This window comes from Ostrinia furnacalis, unplaced genomic scaffold (genome assembly GCF_004193835.3).
Source record: "Ostrinia furnacalis isolate ACB-3 unplaced genomic scaffold, ASM419383v2 OfSCF4495, whole genome shotgun sequence".
Lineage (NCBI taxonomy): Eukaryota > Metazoa > Arthropoda > Insecta > Lepidoptera > Crambidae > Ostrinia > Ostrinia furnacalis.
This window is the reverse complement of record NW_021134734.1, coordinates 185,145-206,399: the sequence shown is the minus strand read 5'-3', so window position 1 is coordinate 206,399 and position 21,255 is coordinate 185,145. Positions and strand designations below refer to the sequence as shown.

The 21,255-nt window shown below is 34.9% G+C and overlaps 1 protein-coding gene across 3 annotated transcripts; it reads right to left on the bottom strand.

Annotated features, from left to right (window-relative positions):
- Nucleotides 1–2,474: 2,474 nt before the first annotated feature.
- On the bottom strand, nt 2,475–19,633 carry LOC114359585 (uncharacterized). 3 transcript variants are annotated; one of them, XM_028314029.1, is made up of 6 exons: nt 19,477–19,633; nt 18,369–18,670; nt 17,838–18,272; nt 17,553–17,609; nt 13,092–13,219; nt 2,879–3,142 (listed from the first exon to the last, which is right to left on the bottom strand). In XM_028314029.1, the coding sequence occupies exons 2-6, from the start codon at nt 18,505–18,507 to the stop codon at nt 2,879–2,881; spliced, it is 1,023 nt and encodes a 340-aa protein (XP_028169830.1). In that variant the 5' UTR covers nt 18,508–18,670; nt 19,477–19,633. The 3 variants fall into 3 exon arrangements, with proteins under 3 accessions (XP_028169833.1, XP_028169832.1, XP_028169830.1); XM_028314032.1 differs by lacking the exon at nt 19,477–19,633 and having other exon boundaries at nt 2,475–3,142; nt 18,453–19,161; XM_028314031.1 differs by lacking the exon at nt 19,477–19,633 and having other exon boundaries at nt 2,475–3,142; nt 18,369–19,143.
- Nucleotides 19,634–21,255: the final 1,622 nt, after the last annotated feature.

Genomic DNA, 21,255 nt, shown 5'->3' with positions numbered 1-21,255 from the left:
TTATGTGACATTGACATCATTGATATTGACATAACAAACAATTTTACGAATGGTGCATCTTTTCGTATTGAAATAAAACGGAACGTATTTTTTTTAAATTTCATGGTTTTCCTTTCATTACATTTATCAAGTTTGTTAGAGAGATTTCATCTAATTAACCCTAACGATCGATGCAATCAAAATACAGGGTGTCATTTTTAACAGATTTTAGTTGGTTAAATTCCTTTAAAAAATAAAATAATTTTTTTTTTGAGTAAAATTTTTTATACTTTACAAAATTCCACCTTGTATAGTTAGTTTTTATGTAGAATGTAGGTACTTTAATATAATTATGTACCACTAATCGACACGTCAACTTTTTTTATTAAATTATGCGAAGATATTGGCAACCACAAAAATTGAGAATTGAGGAAAATAAAACCATGTAAATACTCAGATAAGGCACATTTATTGGCGGACGGCCTATACTTCTAAACACATACACATAAACGAGACAAACAAAATTATGTCCAGAGCAAACTCATTAACACATTTAAGATATAGCTCTGGGAAATATCGGCAAATATTTTCCAATATTATCCCATGTTTATTATTAGGATCACTTTACTTATTACCAAGTAATAATTATACAAGATGAGTTGTGACGAGTGAACATTCTTGTAGGGAATTAAAGAACAGGTCATTACGTCATTAGCAACCAATTTTGTTACGTATATGCCTAGGCAAACGTCAACTATTAATGAGATATTTTGATTTTAGTTTTGTATGGAAATTTTATAAGGAGACAACTCTAACTAAATTACTAAAGTAACACTAAACAAAGTACATTATTTATTTAACTTATTTAGTTGCAGTTACTATTCCCAAGCAATTAAAAATAGAGTCCTTAAATATGTATGTTTTTTTCATACAAAATTAAAATCAAAATATCTGATAAAAGGTTGAATTTTGCCTAGGCATATACACAACTAAATTGGTTGCAAATGACCTGTACTATAAACCCTTACAAGGATGTCCACTCATTACAAGTCACCCTGTATACATAATAATATGTATTTATTTTTCATTCTGTCGCGTCGGCAGTAATGTTCGACTGCGATAATATCTCTTAACTAGTTAATAATTTTTATCCCCTGGTTTCTGTATTATTATAAACTTTTTTTTAGCTTGAGTGTACTCATTTTCTACATAATTATGAACTGAATGTCCTGAATTGTGAATAATTCAACTTTGAAAATTCAGCTTGAGTAATCACTAATTACACATAATTTAGTAACGAAAATAGGCTTAAGTTCTTACTTAAGTAGATAATGAGCATTCTCAAGCTTCAAATCTCAATTCAGAAACTAGCTGTAGGGCCCGTATTACAAAACTGCACTCAAACTAGATCCAACCACAAGCACAGATTCATTTTGAATTTCAATATTTGGACCATTGACAGACCTAACCATAATATGATTGAGTTTGAATTTAATTTGAGCGTCGTGTCATAATAATATGACTATATCTATGTACACATGGTTAACAAAAACCGCATCATTTACCCACATTTACAAAGTAATTTAAATGTGAAAATGACATTTTGATAAAGATTTATTGATCGTGCCATCCATGAAGACGTGCCCCACCATTCTTCCGCTAATGTTTGAGTGTTATCGGTACACGCTAGTTATCCATGAGTGCACACGCACACTACAATAATGACGCTCGGATTGCTCGGATCAAACTCCCCGCACTCCGCGCTTCCCTCGACCAAAAAATGGTAGGACGCGTCTTCGTGGATGGCACGATCAATAAATCTTTATCAAAATGTCATTTTCACATTTAAATTACTTTGTAAATGTGGGTAAATGATGCGGTTTTTATGTTAACCATGTGTCACAACTTGCCCTAAATTAAAATAACAATTACTTATTGTTAATTCCCGAAGTCTTGAAATGAATAATACGTTCACGAACGTAACAAATTCTATTACAAATTTCCCGTTACTCAGTTAGACACAAGGAACACTCAAATTCGTACAAAAGTACTAAATAATAACACATTGTTTTTACATATACAAAGATAACTAAGTATAATTAAGAATTAATAAATTGCAATATGTTTATCACAAATGTTTCTTACAAATTAGGGATTTACACTATTCACTTTTGTATACGTATTTTCAAGAATTGTGTGTTTTTTCCAACTTAATTAATATTATATGGACTAGGAAACGTAAATATACTTAAGTGTCTACTTACTAACAAAATTATTTTGCAACTAAATTAACTACATTCATGAAAATAAGTTCTTGGGAAGTTTTTATTTTAACTATTTCAATAAAATAAGACCGTAAAGACCTTTCTTCCTCCAATAATTTTTGCGCCTTGATAAACAATAACTTCTGTAAAACTCAGAAGTTTTTTGTATTGATTAAATAGCTTAAAAATAATATCCTTATCCTATGTATTTAACCCATATGGCAGCTAAGCGTTAAAAAAGCTTCATCTGCTGGTTTTAATAAAAAAACTTTGTCAAAACAAAACAAAACACGGTCTACGATCGCGAAATGTGGGGTAATCTTCGACCGACGTTAGAGAGATCACATATTCCTAATTATTACACAAATAAACAAATTGAGCATGTTATATTAACATGTAAATTGAATTCCTAAACAATCATTCATTGTTCGCGGCTTAACGTAACAAGTGACTAAATACGATTACTATACAATGCAATGTGATGTATGCAATCGATTAACGTACATATGGCACTCCAATCACTTCCAAGTTCTTTGTCCGTCTTACGTTTCTAAATAGCACCATTTTTACATCCGTTTTTCAGTGGATTAAACCTTAAATAATCCGATTGTATTCTTATGATATTCACAGCCTCGCTAGGAACTTAGTTTGATGAATCCGAAGTAAGAGTATCCGGGTCTGAGCCAGAGAGTTTTGTTCTGTTCTCTCTGGGCGACGTTGACTATGTCGCCCTTGTACAGTCGTGCGACAGTCTGCACGGCGCAAGAGATCTGCGACTTGTCGAGCGGCCGCCGCGACGAGTCGTCGCCGCTCGCGCACGTGGTCAGAAGTCGCGGCGCCTGCCCATTCTGCCGCGCCCAGAGGAAGTAACAGTTGGGGCTTTGCGTTAAGTACACTACCTGGAAAGAAGAATGATCTGTTTAGTAAGAATGTCAATTTTTAATAGAAAGTTCCTACGTGTCCAAACTACTGGACGCAGGATTTAATTAAGGCTACTGACAACGCCACTCTTGTAGCGGAGTTTTGGGCTGACAATGTGTAGGTGTTGTCGACACGACAAGAAGAAAATATAAGAATGATCCTATAGCACCTGCGCTAGAGAGCATATGACTAGTTTTCGATATTTTATTTTGATGGTTGAATTTGAGGATTAGCGATGCCACGATAGCCAAACGGTGAAGGGGTCGGAATAGCCGACTCGGCATTCAAGGAATGCAGGTTCGAACCCCTCCGCCTATAAACTGTTGTGGTGAACCTACTCGTAACATGAGCACATTTACCTTACCACGAGGGGTTAACGACACAAATTACTAATAAAATCTAAAAAAAACTTGATGGGCTTTTAAAACACCTATTGACAACTACATAAGCTGGCACAGTGTTTAGCTTGACGAGCTTTCGCCCGTATGACTGCTGTTCAAGCACTCGTAATTTAATACTCTTCTTTGCTGTTTGTGTATGAATCTCAAGAATATACCTACCTAGTAGGGAATCCAATGTTACGTACGAGTAATTTACACGATGCTGGGGAGATGCGACTAGCATAGTAGGTACTCGTTTTGGATTGGAACAGCGAGACTGTCAAAAGTGATTTCTGGGGTGACATGTAATCGTTGGCGAGCCTAAAGGTTTTGAAAGCTAACCTGTTGTAGTTAGTAATTATCTAACTTCATCTTCAAAGTGAAACACCTATTTAATTTTTCTCTGTTAACATTAAGTTGTTGCGAGGCAAATGCATAATGTAGACTTGAACAATCTGCACAACTAATCATTTAACTATTTACATTGATTATGTAAGCTAGAACATAATATTAAATTATTCTAGATTGTCTAGTTTCCGATTGAAAGAATGCAGGACGTGAGTCAGTACCAAGTGTTGCTAATTAATCATTTACTTCACACATAACTATTTAATACTTAGATACTTTAAAGAACTTTGTGGTTTGTGGTAAAAACAAAAATTATCTTAAGAAGGCGAGGGACTGACAATAGGGTAGGTCCCGTGGAATCTATACTATTAATATGTTATATCTCAGGGACTAGTGGTACGATTTGAAAAATCCTATTTTTGGTGAAAAGAGAACGAGAACGGCTATAGGCTATACAGGGTGGAAACGATAAGTGGTCTAACTCGATAATTTATAAAGTATACAAGATATTGAAAAACTGTTTTTTCCTGATGAAACTTTAATCCTGAAAGTGCTTCACGAGCTCTATCAAACAGTACCAATAAAATAATATTAAAAACTTTCGCGTTCCATTTCAACTAAAATAGTAAGACATGGGTCTAACGGTACTAATACATAATTAATAGGTTACAGAATAAACTGGATCTATCCGAAAATTCCATACATTTAGTACCACGATTGTTCGATCCTTCATGCTTTCTGTAATTTAAATCTATCCAGTAAGGTGCTCTCACCTGGGACATTTGAAAGCGACCCGACCATTAAGTTTATTCGATTCTGTTAATTTATTTTACAGGCAAATGCTCCAAGTGTGGATTAAAATATTATTATAACAAGCGGAACATAGATGTTTCTTATTATCACGCTTATTTTGGTAATAATTTTGAAATTATACGTATATTAACAGTAGATACTATAACGGACGGACTGTCCCAGCCAAAAAGGTCATCGCAATTCGCTTATCGTAGTAACAATATTAAAACATAATATTTCGCTATATTATTATTATCTCTTACTGCGGAGTTTGCTTTAAAATTGTTTATAGTTAAATAATTTTATTATCACGCGGTTTTATTATGATTACCTTTGGATTTTGGTCAATGAATGAGTAAGAATTACCTGACTATTTGAATGGTTTTAACTTAATTGTTGAAGTTAGAAACAGTTTTAAAACTACGAATTAAATAATTTATATTATTTTCCTTCAATTTATTATTATTTTACTTATGTATCAATAATTTACCAATCTACAATAATACAGTACCGGTGCCCGTGGTTTTTTCGAGTAATTTTGATTTAGATTTGTTACAAAAGTTAATATCACGTGCATACAAAGATTTACACATGAATTAAATAATTATAAACTAGCTTTTGCCCGCGGCTTCACCCGCGTGAAATTTAGTTTGTCACAGATCGTTATTCTGGGTTATAAACTATTACTGTAAAGTTTCATCAAAATCCATTCAGTAGTTTTTGCGTGAAAGAGATGTTGACATCCAGACATCCATACAAACTTTCGCATTTATAATATTAGTAGGGTACATATTTATTTTGATCACAACGCAACGATAAATTGCTGGAAAAACCTGGGTCATGCACTGATGCAAGATAATATCGAAGGGGCGAAAAGTCAACGTTTATCAATAGTGTATGCCATTCGTGTGAAGACAAAATAGTTTCCTATGAGAAATCGAATTAGTTACATATTATTAAATTTTAACCTAACGTCCAATTTTGACCCCAGTAAAAATATCACCGTTTTCCAGATTTTTAAGTTTTTGTGCATTTTTACAAAATTGCCACCTGCGATTACTTTTCTCATGCCATTTCTACAAATGAGGATACTTTTCAATCTAGTTTTGTTCCTTATCACAAGGGATAGTTGGGCTATCAAAAGAAAAGATTAAAGTTCAACAAACTAGTTTAAAACTATGAAAATTTTAAGAAATTGCAGAGAAGAAGGAAAAATTAATTCATTGTCTTGCACTTTTGATCAGCCGTCGTGTAAAAAAAATGTAGGAAGACCATCGTGCCCATTACCTTAAAAACTTCCTTGGTTAATTGAGATTCTAAAAAGGTATCACAAGCCTATGTATTCTGTGTTATTTTTATCTTATGGCTACTTGAATAGCAACTAGTATGAAAACTGCAAAAATGAGTTTTTCTCGTAATAGTTAAACTAAGACTGCATAGTGGCATTAAATAGAAATGGATAATTTTTAGCGTAGGAATTTTAATAAAGGAACATTTTATCATCATCATCATCATCATTTCAGCCATAGGACGTCAACTGCAGAACATAGGCCTGTACCCCAATGATTTCATAATGACCGCTTGGTAGCGGCCTGCATCCAGCACCTTCCTGCTTACCTTTATCAGGTCGTCGGTCCACTTTGTAAGTGGACGTCCTACGATGCGCTTTCCGGTACGTAGCCTGTTCTGCGTTTTTGTGATTACTTAATTTTTGTTTTAAACCTTATAAATGTGCCTAAAGACAGATACCCGTGATAATACACGGCTCGGAAACGTGGATTTTTTGGACAGCGTGCTATGGAAGGGGCTATGCTCGGGTTTCTTCACAAAACCGTATCAGAAATTAGGAGATTCTTAAACGAACTAAAGTCGCTGACATAGCTCGACGGATCAGCAAGCTGAAGTGGCAATGTGCAGGGCACAGTAGTTTGCAGAACTGAGGCAGCAGGGTTAAAGTGGAGGCTACGTACCGGAAAGCGCATCGTAGGACGTCCACCTACAAAGTGGACCGACGAACTCATAAAGGTAAGCAGGAAGGTGCTGGATGCAGGCCGCTACCAAGCGGTCATTATGAAATCATTGGGGTACAGGCCTATGTTCTGCAGTTGACGTCCTATGGCTGAAATGATGATGATGATGATGATAAAATGTTGCTTTATTAAAATTCCTACGCTAAAAATTATCCATTTGTATTTAATGCCACTATGCAGTCCTAGTTTAACTATTACGAGAAAAACTCATTTTTGCAGTTTTCATACTAGTTGCTATTCAAGTAGCCATAAGATAAAAATAACACAGAATACCTACATAGGCTTGTGATACCTTTTTAGAATCTCAATTAACCAAGGAAGTTTTTAAGGTAATGGGCACGATGGTCTTCCTACATTTTTTTTACACGACGGCTGATCAAAAGTGCAAGACAATGAATTAATTTTTCCTTCTTCTCTGCAATTTCTTAAAATTTTCATAGTTTTAAACTAGTTTGTTGAACTTTAATCTTTTCTTTTGATAGCCCAACTATCCCTTGTGATAAGGAACAAAACTAGATTGAAAAGTATCCTCATTTGTAGAAATGGCATGAGAAAAAGTAATCGCAGGTGGCAATTTTGTAAAAATGCACAAAAACTTAAAAATCTGGAAAACGGTGATATATTTACTGGGGTCAAAATTGGACGTTAGGGAGACCATGGCGAGGCCTATCGATGGTTACAGGGTTATCCATTGTTTTTGGGACACCCTGTATAGTTCCTTTTGCATTTATAATATTCTATACTATAAATGCAAAAGGAACTCTGTCTGTCTGTCTTGCTTTCACCACTGATCCGTTTTGATGAAATTTGGCATAGAGATAGTTTGAGTCCCGGGAAAGGACAAAGGATAGTTTTTATCCCGGTTTTTGAAACAGGGACGCGCGCGATAAAGTTTTTCTGTGACAGACAAAATTCCACGCGGGCAAAGCAAAATCAAATCCTTTCTCTTTATAATATTAGCGTAGAAAAGTAAATATTGTTAAAAATCTCACCTGTGCGTAAACGAGGTACAGTCCTTCCTCCTTGATGGTAACATAATTACTATTGTCGTTGAGTTCTATTTTGGTCTCGCTGTTTCTCGAGGATATCTCCATGTCGCGAACCCACGGCCCGACGAACGCTGCAACAAAAAGAACACCTTATTAACTCCCAAGGCCATCAAGTTCGTTGAGTCTAGACTTGGCCTTAGATTAGGCAAGTTTTAAAGTTCATTTTGTGCTTGATGTTTGAAATAAGACCACAAGTAGAATTAAGCAAGTCTGTTCTTATCATAGGTCCTATACCTATTACGTATTTGATTATTTTTACGATCATCGCGATTTGAAATAATAAAAGTTCAATCTAAAAAAATATTTTGACTTCAGGGTTGTATCTTTCGTTACCTACATTGGATGGAACACACAGGCACAAATAAATTAATAATAATTCATGTTATTGTAACAGAGGAAGAAGCAGAAAAACAAGTTACTAAACTCAAATCTGCAAGCCTGCCGATATGTATTTTTTGGTATACAGGATGTTAGTGTAAAGAGTCTCCCCTATAAGCTGCGGGGTTACTCTGAAAACGTTATCCGAAGTTTCGAATGTTACCATCTCTCTCACGCAAAGCGAGATGCCAATTGCCAGCATGAATGACGGTGACAGACAGACATTATAATTCTTCATGGCCTTGAATTGGACGTGGTTATAAATAGTAAAGTTTATGAGTGTTATTATCACAGTTTCAACAAAAACATAATATACTTATATTTGAGCATTATTATTGTTTCTCTCTATACTATACGTTTTAATATGTGACATTTTAACCACATAAACCGCAAGCAAAATACGCGCATTTTACTGACGTCAAATTGGGTAATTTTTTTTTACCTTATTAGGTCATTGGCTATTCCTAATATTATTGAACTCATTAAAGTACTTACTAAATAATTACCTCTCCTTTATAAATTGTATTTTTAATAATGATCGTATTTCATTAATAAAGAAATTGAATAAGTAATTAAACTAATGATAATTATTATTAAGGGTTACATAGTTTCTTGTTTTTAATGTGTTTAATTATTAATGTTTTCTTTTTAATAATTTTTTGATAGGATCCAATGAATGATTCAAGGTAAAATTATTTATAATTAAAAAAAACAATACTTAGAAGACTAAAAATTGTAATGATGATGAACTAGATATTCACATCAACCTACTCACCACAACATTGGTTTATCAGATAGAAAGATAAGATAATTTATAGATTTGTTGTAATTGCTACAAATATAGATTTTAAGTGTGTCTGACCTAATCGATGATTATGAGACAATAAACACTCGTTAAATCAGCACTTGTGAAAGGAGTTTGTTCAAATGGTTTCAAGTAATTATTAACTTAGCCGTTCAGCTATAAAGGTATAAATTAAATACAAATTAAACCAGTACCACCCTGTATATTTTCATGCGAAGCGCATTCTTTTTCACCTGTTTTGTTGTAGTATGTATTATTTACATGTATTTTTTATGTCTTTGTTATTTGCCCTCTCGGCATGACGACATTACAGACGAGATTATTTTTATTATCAGCCATACCTACTATTAACCCATTTAGCCCTATCGTACCCTATGTGGTACGGTATCTTTTTGAAAATATTTCGAAGTACCAAATTGTTGTTAACTTGTAAAAATGATTGAGACAGTAAGCTTAAAGTGATTATTTTACATAAAAATATTTAAAAATATGTTTTAACAAGTCGTTTCGGAAATATTTATGAAATTCCTCGACAGAAAACCAAAAAAATATTTACAATGTATTTAAGAAGGTATAATTTCTTATTATTCATGGTAAATTATGTTATTTATCAATTTTATTTTAAAAATAGAGTACAATAGATATCATGACAACAAAAAAATATTATTAAGATTATTTTTATACGGTTTATTCTAGTCTAAAATAGGTGTACCCTATAAGGTACAGTAGGTCTATGCATAAGCAAATCATGCGAAAAAATAAAATTTCATTTTTATTATTTTTATTTGTTTTAGGCTATTGATGCTTCACTATATTGCCACAACTCGTGAAAAATTTGATAATTTCATCAAACAAAGCAATCTTGGTATTTTTCTACTGCTGTCTTGTCAGATGACCACTAATGATGATCAGACTGACGAAAATTTAGGCGATAAAGATAGTGTCAATGTAAATAATAACCCTCAGAGTTTTCTTCGATGGATTTGCTAAATATCCATCGTCGTGTTGCTAAATGCGATTATGGATAGCACTAAACGTAACAAATCAAAAGAAGCCAAGTCTTCTTCAGCTATCCTCACTAACTTCGGAGAAGGTAGGAAAAAAGAACCAAAATGTGGTTAGTATCACAGAATGATTATGTGATTTTATTTTTATTGTATATCATACAAAAATAAATAAAAATCTTCTTTGAACAACGACTATGTTTTGCATGCTTATAGACCTACTGTACCCTATATGGTACGGGCTCCCCACGGCCCCCTATTTATGGATTATTTTTTTAAATATTTTTTTCATGGTTTTTAGGCTTCCTTTTGTAAGTTTTTACTGAAAAATCAATTTTTATTTAGAAAAATAATTATCGGTCTAAATGGGNCCCAACAATGTCGGAAATTGCAGGATCTAGTTCACGACAAATTGAAAAAGTTTACATAAATAGGAAAGGTGGGAAAGTTCTTTTGCTTGCAGGCCATCAACACAATTTAAAAAGAAAGCATAATAGTGGATTACAAGTGTGGGAATGTGTGCATCGGAAAAAAATAAGATGCACTGGCTTAATGAAAATAAAAGTATAAGTACCTTACACTATTAATATCAACGCGAAGGTCAACCTTCATATTATGTTAAAAAACTGAGAATTATATTAATTTGATAGCAATTAAAAATGCTTATTTTTTAATAATCACGAAAACAAAACAAATAGTGGGGGCCAACGGAACTTTTTTGGTTTCGATGTCCACCACTGAGGGACAGAGCAACTCATTTCTTCTCAGTGTCCACCAGTAGGGCCCAACGGGAAGATTTCAGTAGCGCTGTCCCCCACTGGTGGACATTGCAACTTTTTTTCTCGATGTCCACCAGTGGTGGACAAATAGTGGGGGACAGCAGTGGACGTCTTTCGGCTGAAACGAACGAACGAACGAACGAACCTACTCGTAACATGAGCACATTTACCTTTACAAAACAAATTACTGATAATCTTTAAAAAAAACTTAAGCACCTATTGACAACTACATACACTACTACATATTTAATTTTTCTCTGTTAACATTAAGTTGTTGCGAGGCAAATGCATAATGTAGACTTGAACAATCTGCACAACTAATCATTTAACTATTTACATTGATTATGTAAGCTAGAACATAAAATTAAATATTCTAGATTGTCTAGTTTCCGATTGAAAGAATGCAGGACGTGAGTCAGTACCAAGTGTTGCTGGTTAATCATTTACTTATACACACATTATGTGTATGTAATAGTTAGTAACTTTGTGGTAAGAAAATTTCCCATGTAATCTTAAGAAGGCGAGGGACTGACATTAGGGTAGGTCCCGTGGAATCTATACTAATAATACATTATGTCTCTGCACTGGTTCTGGTCCGTTTTGAAAAATTATTTGTTGGTAAATAGCGCGCGCACGAGAACGGCTATAGGCTATGTATAGCCTATAAGTATAGTAGTAAGTATAAGTTTCCACCCTGTAGGGTGGAAACGATAAGTGATCTAACGATCAAACGGTACCAATAAAATAAGATTTTAAACTTTCGCGTTCCATTTTAACTAAAATAGTAAGACACGGGTCTGACGGTACCAATACATAATAGGTTACAGAATAAACTGGATCTATCCGAAAATTCCATACATTTAGTACCACGATTGTTCGATCCTTCATGCTTTCTGTAATTTAAATCTATCCAGTAAGGTGCTCTCACCTGGGACATTTGAAAGCGACCCGACCATTAAGTTTATTCGATTCTGTTAATTTATTTTACAGGCAAATGCTGCAAGTGTGGATTAAAATATTATTATAACAAGCGGAACATAGATGTTTCTTATCATCACGCTTATTTTGGTAATAATTTTGAAATTATACGTATATTAACAGTAGATACTATAACGGACGGACTGTCCCAGCCAAAAAGGTCATCGCAATTCGCTTATCGTAGTAACAATATTAAAACATAATATTTCGCTATATTATTATTATCTCTTACTGCAGTTTGCTTTAAAATTGTTTATAAACAATTTTATAATCACGCGGTTTTATTATTAGTACCTTTGGATTTTGGCCAATGAACGAGTAAGAAGTACTCTGTTTGAATGGTTTTAACTTAATTTTTATAGTTAGAAACAGTTTAAAATTGAATTAAATAATTGGTAGGTATTATTTTCCTTCAGTTTTTTTTATAATTACTTACGTATCACTAATTAATTAAAGTACGGCCACAGAATAATAATAAGTACTGTACGGCCAACGAGAAGCGATACCAAATGTAAACAAACCCAATGTCATGGATGAAACCCGTCTGACTTTGACATATTTTGGCAGGAGAACGAGACATTACGACAAATACACAAGATGGGAAGAGACAGGATATATTGTCAACTCGACAGTCGTATCGACCTTTTGTATCGCTGCTAGTTGGCCGTACTTTAGGTACCAATTATCTACAAAAATACAGTAAAGGTGCCCGTGGTTTTCTCGCGTAATTTTGATTTAGATTTGTTACAAAAGTTAATATCACGCGCATACAAAGATTTACACATGAATCATACTATTATACATACATACCTATTTATTTTGGTCACGAAGCAAAGATAAATTTCTGGAAAAACCTGGGTCACGCACTGATGCAAGATTATATCGAAGGGGCGAAAAGTCAACGTTTATCAATAGAATTAATACAGGCTGCTTTTAAATTAAATTTGTTTATGCCATTCGTGTGAAGACAAAATAGTTTCCTATGAGAATTAGAATTAGTTACATCTTTTATAAACGCTGGCCCTGCTAACCGCCTATGTTCATCAAATATAGTGTAGGATTCTAATGGTGAAAGATTTTTTCAAATCGGTTCAGTAGTTACGAACTGGATTTCGTCGACAACTCAGGACAGACTGTCCTGGCGCCCCAGAACGAGGAGAACCGACCACAAATCATGGGAAATGGCTATAGGACAAAGAAAAAGAAGAGGTCCAGTAGCTTAGAAGCCTATTAATAATAATAATAAATATTCTTTATTGCACACCAAAGAACAGAACAGAAAGAAAAGGAACACATAAGGCCTATTCAAAATAAAGGAAAATCAAATCCTTTCTCTTTATAATATTAGCGTAGAAAAGTAAATTTTGTAAATTAAAAATCTCACCTGTGCGTAAACGAGGTACAGTCCTTCCTCCTTGATGGTAACGTAATTACTATTGTCGTTGAGTTCTATTTTGGTCTCGCTGTTTCTCGAGGATATCTCCATGTCGCGAACCCACGGCCCGACGAACGCTGCAACAAAAAGAACACCTTATTAACTCCCAAGGCCATCAAGTTCGTTGAGTCTAGACTTGGCCTTAGATTAGGCAAGTTTTAAAGTTCATTTTGTGCTTGATGTTTGAAATAAGACCACTTTTTTTTAGCAAGAATTTAGCAAGTCTGTTCTTATCATAGGTCCTATACCTATTACGTATTTGATTATTTTTACGATCATCGCGATTTGAAATAATAAAAGTTCAATCTAAAAAAATATTTTGACTTCAGGGTTGTATCTTTTGTTACCTACATTGGATGGAACACACAGGCAAAAAGAAATTAATAATAATTCATGTTATTGTAACACAGGAAGAAGCAGAAAAACAAGTTACTAAACTCAAATCTGCAAGCCTGCCGATATGTATTTTTTGGTATACAGGATGTTAGTGTAAAGAGTCTCCCCTATAAGCTGCGGGGTTACTCTGAAAACGTTATCCGAAGTTTCGAATGTTACCATCTCTCTCACGCAAAGCGAGATGCCAGCATGAATGACGGTGACAGACAGACATTATAATTCTTCATGGCATTGAATTGGACGTGGTTATAAATAGTAAAGTTTATGAGTGTTATTATCACAGTTTCAACAAAAACATAATATACTTATACTTGAGCATTATTATTGTTTCTCTCTATACTATACGTTTTAATATGTGACATTTTAACCACATAAACCGCAAGCAAAATACGCGCATTTTACTGACTTCAAATTGGGTAATTTTTTTTTACCTTATTAGGTCATTGGCTATTCCTAATATTATTGAACTCATTAAAGTACTTACTAAATAATTACCTCTCCTTTATAAATTGTATTTTTAATAATTATCGTATTTTTATTAATAAAGAAACTGATTGAGCAACATTTACAAATTGAATAAGTAATTAAACTAATGATAATTATTATTAAGGGTTACATAGTTTCTTGTTTTTAATGTGTTTAATTATTAATGTTTTCTTTTTAATCATTTTTTGATAGGATCCAATGAATGATTCAAGGTAAAATTATTTGTAATTAAAAAAATACTTAGAAGACTAAAAATTGTAATGATGATGAACTAGATATTCACATCAACCTACTCACCACAACATTGGTTTATCAGATAGAAAGATAAGATAATTTATAGATTTATTGTAGGTAATTGCTACAAATATAGATTTTAAGTGTGTCTGACCTAATCGATGATTATGAGACAATAAACACTCGTTAAATCAGCACTTGTGAAAGGAGTTTGTTCAAACGGTTTCAAGTAATTATTAACTTAGCCGTTCAGCTATAAAGGTATAAATTAAATACAAATTAAAACATAGTAGTGCCGACCGGGCGAACTTCGTACCGCCTAAGTTCATCAGAAATAATGTAGGATTTTATTGGTGAAAAAATATTTCAAATCGGTCCGGTAATACCGTTAAAGAAGTAAAGTAGTACTTTTTTGTTGACGATTTGTGCTACTACCTAGGTACTATATAAATTGAAATGACACTATAACCTACATTTAACCACACTTTAACCCTGTACCATCCTGTATATTTTCATGCGAAGCGCATTCTTTTTCACCTGTTTTGTTGTAGTATGTATTATTTACATGTATTTTTTATGTCTTTGTTATTTGCCCTCTCGGCATGACGACATTACAGACGAGATTATTTTTATTATCAGCCATACCTACTATTAATAACTACATATTTAATATCAGTATAACCCGGTTTTAAATAGCAGAAAAAACATCAATGAACAGAACCATAATGGAGAATAATGACCTGAGGTGGTGGGAGCTTGATGACCTATACAGGTATACTAAATACCTAGCATAGGCATCAGACTCACACAAGAATGAACATCTCTGTTCGATTTTTGTGTGAGTAAAACAAAGATTTATTTATTTATTAAAAAATAAAGTTTATTTATAAATTTTAAATAAAATAAATAGACGGTGTGCGCCGTCAAAATTTTCTAGGCATGGTGGCGTCGGATTTTTGAAGTCATGTTACGTATAGGTAATATGATATTGCTACGAGTATATCCCAATGGAGCTACATAAAATGAGATTGACTTCATCTTTTAGACGAAAAAGTATAATATTTAATGATCATGTCTTTGTGATCACCTCAGCCAAGACAGGAAGCGATCACCGAATGGTAAGAACATTGAATATCAGACTGAAGATCGAAAGATTGACTGGTGAAGTCTACGCTCCGCCCAGCTCCAAAACCCCGACAGCTTTCAGCTCGAGCTGCAAAATAATTTCGAATGGCTGGGAGTCTGCGAAAGTGAGGACGAGATTGTCCAAAAGACAGGTCTACTAAGGCCTTCTAAGCCCGTCATTCAAAAGGAACCAAAAAGATCTCTGACCTCACCAATAAGCTTATGGAAGAAAGACCAAACTTGGTTTTGCAGTCCTCTGAAAATACTGATCAGATCTCCAAATTTTTGACTCGCGACCTGCGCCAATTTAATACAAGCCGTATTAAAGAGGCGATTGAGCGTAACAAGGGCTCAAAAGTGTTCGTAGGGGATCTGCCTGTGGGCTAAAGCCAACTGAGCAGGCTGAAGGCCGAGAGTGGAAAAGTCATTTCGTCCAAGCTCAGGCTTGAAGTTGAGGCATGTTGAAGCTCTTGTACGCACACCAGTCAATAAGAAGACCCAAGAGATTGATCCGAAACTATACCAAAGGTATACCAGACCTCAGTCTGTACGAGATTCAAATGGGACTCATACAGCTGAAATACAATAAGGTGATGATGGATGATGGCTGAGTTTCGGTAAGCAGGCGCGTAGGCGGAACGCCCCTAAAGGCTCTTCAAAAGCTATTCGACTCTGTTTTACTCGGCGGAAAACGCCTACGACATGGTCCAGAAGTATCGTGATACTTTTTTCAAAAAAGGCGACAAAATCCTATCTCGGTTTGAAGCCATGTCTACTAGCTGTTTTCGAGAGTCATTACGGATCGTTTAACGACATGCCTTCCCGACAAGCCGTTTCCAAAAAGGCTTCAGTACCATAGACCACATACATAACTTATGGCAGATTATTATAGCAGACTTTAAAAGAGTACTCTACTTGTATAATCAGCCGCGTTGTGCCTGCCGTTTGTGGTCTATTAAATAGAAAGCCTCTTTCTCGGCGTTATATTTTGAACGGATGGTGGCAGCGGTAGCGATGGCGGCACGCTGTCTATGTCTACGCAAGTGTTATTACATGCGTATGCGCAAAGAAAGGTACGAATCGTTGTTGGACTGCCCGAATCGAGATCCGAGGAACGCGGGTTCGAACCACGCCGCTGCTGGTCTATTGTGGTGAACCTACTATACGAGCTTAAACATACTTTAGCTTAGCATGAGGGGTTAACGGAAATATTAGTAATTTGTACCCTACATAAAAAAAATGTATCGTCGCCATCAACCTACAAATTACACTTATTTAGGTAATACTTCTATCTTCCTAATGTTTAGTATTTTATGGCTGTTAAAGATGGACATTAAACTATCGCCGATCTTTTGATCACCCATTATTTCTATGCCTGAAAAGTGACATAAATTTCATCAATAATGAAGTCAAAACTTTCATGGCTTAGGACAGCTCCTTTCTTACATACACACATAACAATGAAATCAAATGTAATAAGAATTCGCCAACCAAGTCTGCTCTCTTAATTAAAGATGACATCAATTACAATCATAGTGTGCACATCTTTACTCTGATGAATAGAAATTATGCTCTTCCATAGAAAAAGCTGTTAAACTGAAGACTTTATTATCTGAGCCATAAAGTTTAGAACCGTTGGGTATTTTATACATGTACATTGGCACTAAGCTATACAAACATACATACATCCTGTGAGCGGCAGCCGTACACATAAATTATCATATTAATCGCATGCTTGTGATATGGGCGTATGTGGGGACAATTTTAAATGTTTGGTTTTGTACTGGATATTTTAAAAAGTTTATCTAACAGCAAGTCTGTATATTTTGTATGTGAGTTCCTATGGTTCTAGATTTTAGTTTGGTATTAAACATAGAAAACTAAAAAAAAACATAAAAGTAAAGAAACCAGTAGAGGGAGGGTAAAGTAAAGAAACCACTTATTTTAGAATTGAAGTAAATAAAGTTTATATTCATTATCTAGGTTTCTCTCTAAAAACTTTAATAAGTAACTAGTTAAGCAAGTTAAATCTAAATAATATAATAATAAGCTACTGCTACTACCATGAGAAAAGACATTCATTAGATGTTTCTCAGTAGTCAGTAGCAGTCATTGTACACTTAATTTTTATGATGTAGTTACGAATAAACAGTGATAATGAGTACTTACATTGTGTGCCCATGTTGACTTCTCGGACTGCACCATTGAAATGGACTACTAATGGCTCTGTAATGAGATTTATTATTTGTTATTTTGTTGAATAATAACTATTTGAGCAAAGAACATTAATGTCTTGTAAGTAATTTAATGTATTAATGAGAAAATTTAAGTTCTTACTTGGAAAAATAAATTAATAAGCAAGATGAGTTGAGAATTCTCTACCAGTAATCCTATTAAGATTGAAACTTATAAGTTGTTTGTTTTTTAATATAATTTTATTCTAAAGAAGTTTACCTTTGGAAGCAAGAGACAGATCATGGACTGGAAGATTTTCCCGCCTGGGGATTTTTCTGGTTGAGTCCACTAATAGCATATCTTCCCCCAAATTTTCTACAAAGTACTTCTTTGGGTTTGGTAAAATATCCTCATCTTTGGAACTGTCCATCCTGGGGTGACGGACATCACTAGCCTGCAGCGGTCTTTGGTACACCAGGGGGCTGGCTTGTCCCTTATCTGGGCCCAGACTCTGTAATAGGAACTGGTCCCTTATCAAGTCTAGTTGCTTCCTCATTGATATCATCTCATTCCAGTAGTATAACGCGACAGAACAGCTCAGTATCATACATATTATACTGAACAAAAAGTTTAGTATAAATAGCAGCCTTATTTTCTTGGAAGACGCAACAGAGAACGTTGTGTTTATGTGTACGCCGAGGTCAGCCGGTTTCTCTATAGTAAAAAAAATAACACGTTTAGTGTATGGTATTTTATATTCACTTTTTAGCTAAGTACTTAGTCTAATAATGTTGTAGTAAAGAAAGTCACCTGTTTTTAGATGTATGACAGTTCCATCTGGTGAATTTAGTTTAGCAGTACTTTTACCGGTATTCAAAAAAATGTTTGCCGCACCTGTCGAGTTCAATGGAACACCTTCGCTGATGTGTATTTTTCTATCACCGTCCATTGTAAATATTTTTATTGCTCGTAGTACAGCGTACTACGATTCATACGTTCATTAACGTAGCGTAGGCGTCTTCGTCTAAACAAAGGATGCGAAGCTTTTTATTCAAAACTTCGCACTGGCCGCATTGTAGCCGATAGGTCCTCGTTAAGTAAATCACCACACACTGAAATTGTTTTGTATTTACACACTTAACATTGTCCATTTAACTAATAAACTATTGACTTTACACTAAACTTAAAAATACTACGCGCACACAAGGTCCATGTTCCCCAAAAACAAGTTTGTAAATAAAAATAAACGAAAGTTGACAAAACACAAGGGAACTTTTTTCGTTCGTTCAACCTCGTTTGCCAATCACGAGCCCGCGCACGGCTTGACCGCGCTAGTGGGTTCTGTTTGCGCGCCAAGTTCGAACTGCAAGCGCGGCGCTCGTTCAGCGAGGCTGGCGGATGTTAACCGCGACAGCGGGCAAGTAAACTACTGACAACAATGCTTCGTCGTGAGGACGCTCGCCAACTTACGGGTTACGGTACTGCGGCTTACTTATAGATTTATCATCGTATTGTCTGGCGGCACTTGAAGTTTGGCAAATTCAGCATTTTGTTGACAAATAAACCGATTTTGAAGAACAAGTGGTGAGAGTACTTGCTTTATCTGTTTTTAAAATAGGTAAGTAACATGAAAACTATAGATATAACAAAGACTTACGATATTTTATTTATTCACTATCCTAGCTTATGTATTAGGTATATCTATATATATAAAAATGAAACCCGTTTCGCGTTGTCACGGCATCACGTGTGAACGGCTGAACCGATTTCGATAATTCTTTTTTTTAAATGTTTGTGGAAGTCCAAGGATGGTTCTTACGGAAAAAAATATTAAGAAAATCTCTACGCTAAGGCGGTACGAAGTTCGCCGGGTCAGCTAGTTACTTAATAGAAAATTAAGTAAAATTATAATACTTACTTAGGTACTAATGTACTATCTTAAATTAAGATAGCAATTTTCCCATTTTAAAAATAACACTAAACAAGCGTAAAAATAAAATTTATTTAACATTGATTATTTTCCGTGCACAGTACAGTTACAAATTAATTATCGTAGAATAATGATGTCGAACTCGAGTTCGTTGCAGAATTTTATCGTTATCACAAACCCAAGTACAGTACCTCTAGTACGAAAAACTTTCGAGTTCGTTTCGTTTGCGTATTCAAAGTGTCATCGAAAAATTATGTATGAAAAATTAAACAGCGCCCCCTAGGGCGGCTATAATATAGGGGGCGCTGTTTAATTTTTCATACAAAATTTTTCGATGACACTTTGAATACGCAACGAAACGAACTCGAAAGTTTTTCGTACTAGAGGTACTGATGTCTCACGGTATCAAGTAGGTGTATAATATTATTGTATTTTATCAGCTCCTCTTATCGCGATAAGCTGGAAAAGTCAGCCTCTGTCCGCATGATAGATTATTTTTTATCAGATAGTAAAGTAAATAATATGACTTCAGGGGGGTTCCCCTTTTAATAGATATTACCATTTTATGCGCTCAGACTGACTGGAAGCAACCCTCAGGCCTCAGCCTCGAACTTAGCGGGCAGCGGGGCGGGAGCGGCGGCGGCGCGACAGCGGCAGGATCTTATGCGTGAAATCAAATAGACCGGTTCTCGAAAACAGCGGCGCGGCAGCGGCGCCGGAGCGGGCAACGAGCGGGCAGCGGCGAGGGAGCGGGTAACGAGCGGGCAGCGCACTCCTTCTTTTGCCCACAATAAATCGAGCGTTAGGAATAAATTTGAATCGAAATAAAATTGTCGCCGTTGTTCAGACATTTCGTTTGCGAATAAAAACAAATATCTCGACAACACAACCCGGAACACAACACTTCGTCGCTAAAGCGCCGCGCGAGCTGCCCGCTGGTTTCGAGAACGGGTCTGCGTTGCCCGCCCCGCTCCCGCGCCGCCGCCGCCGCCGCCCCGCTGCCCGCTAAGTTCGAGGCTGAGGCCTCAGACTAAACATAGCGCCACGCACGCTCCTAGAGTAGGCAGATAAAATTATCTGCAGCATGAAATACTTAATTAACATAATAACAAAGATTTAAGTTACATATTACCTATTCATGCTGAGTGGATACCTTTTCAGTATCATTGTAATTACCTTCTCATTAAATAATGTTAAGTATTGCAAGTGTATTGTCGATGATACTGAATAAACATTTTTTCTTTCTTTCTTTCTTTCTTATTCTTGGTATTAAATTATGTAAAGCAAGCATTAGATTAATTCTTTAAAAACACTAAGTGCTCGAGCTGTCCGTGTATGGCGGGCCTTAAATCGTTATTTTCTTCAACATTGCATTATTAAAATATCACTGAAGAATTTGTACGCAAATTTTATTGTAAAAACTTGTTACAAATGGCGGGCTTTTATTTATTTATTATTTATTATTATTTATTTATTATTATTGTCAAGAGACCACACGATACGACTGATAGAAGTAAATCAAAGCCTATTTAATTAATTTGATTAAAAACCTACGTTACAAGTGTACCACGAAATTCTAAGAAAAAAAGCTGTATAGAAATATTGGTCATGGTATTTGATTGGAATTTAATTTTGTAAAGAATTTTATCGTCCCTTTTACAATCTAATTTCTTTCTAAGAATGTAAGCACGGAGTTCCCCGACGTAAGTACCTAGCACTCCTACGGACAATAGGTATGGTAAATTCTTAACTCACTTTTATTACGGT

Coding starts and splice junctions, on each gene's coding strand:
- LOC114359585 (XM_028314029.1), bottom strand. CDS start 18,507: ATGGACGGTGATAGAAAAATACACATCAGCGAAGGTGTTCCATTGAAC. Junction 17,610..17,837: donor TCTGTCTCTTGCTTCCAAAG/GTAAACTTCTTT, acceptor ATCTCATTACAG/AGCCATTAGTAGTCCATTTC. Junction 13,220..17,552: donor AGTCAACATGGGCACACAAT/GTAAGTACTCAT, acceptor TTTTTGTTGCAG/CGTTCGTCGGGCCGTGGGTT.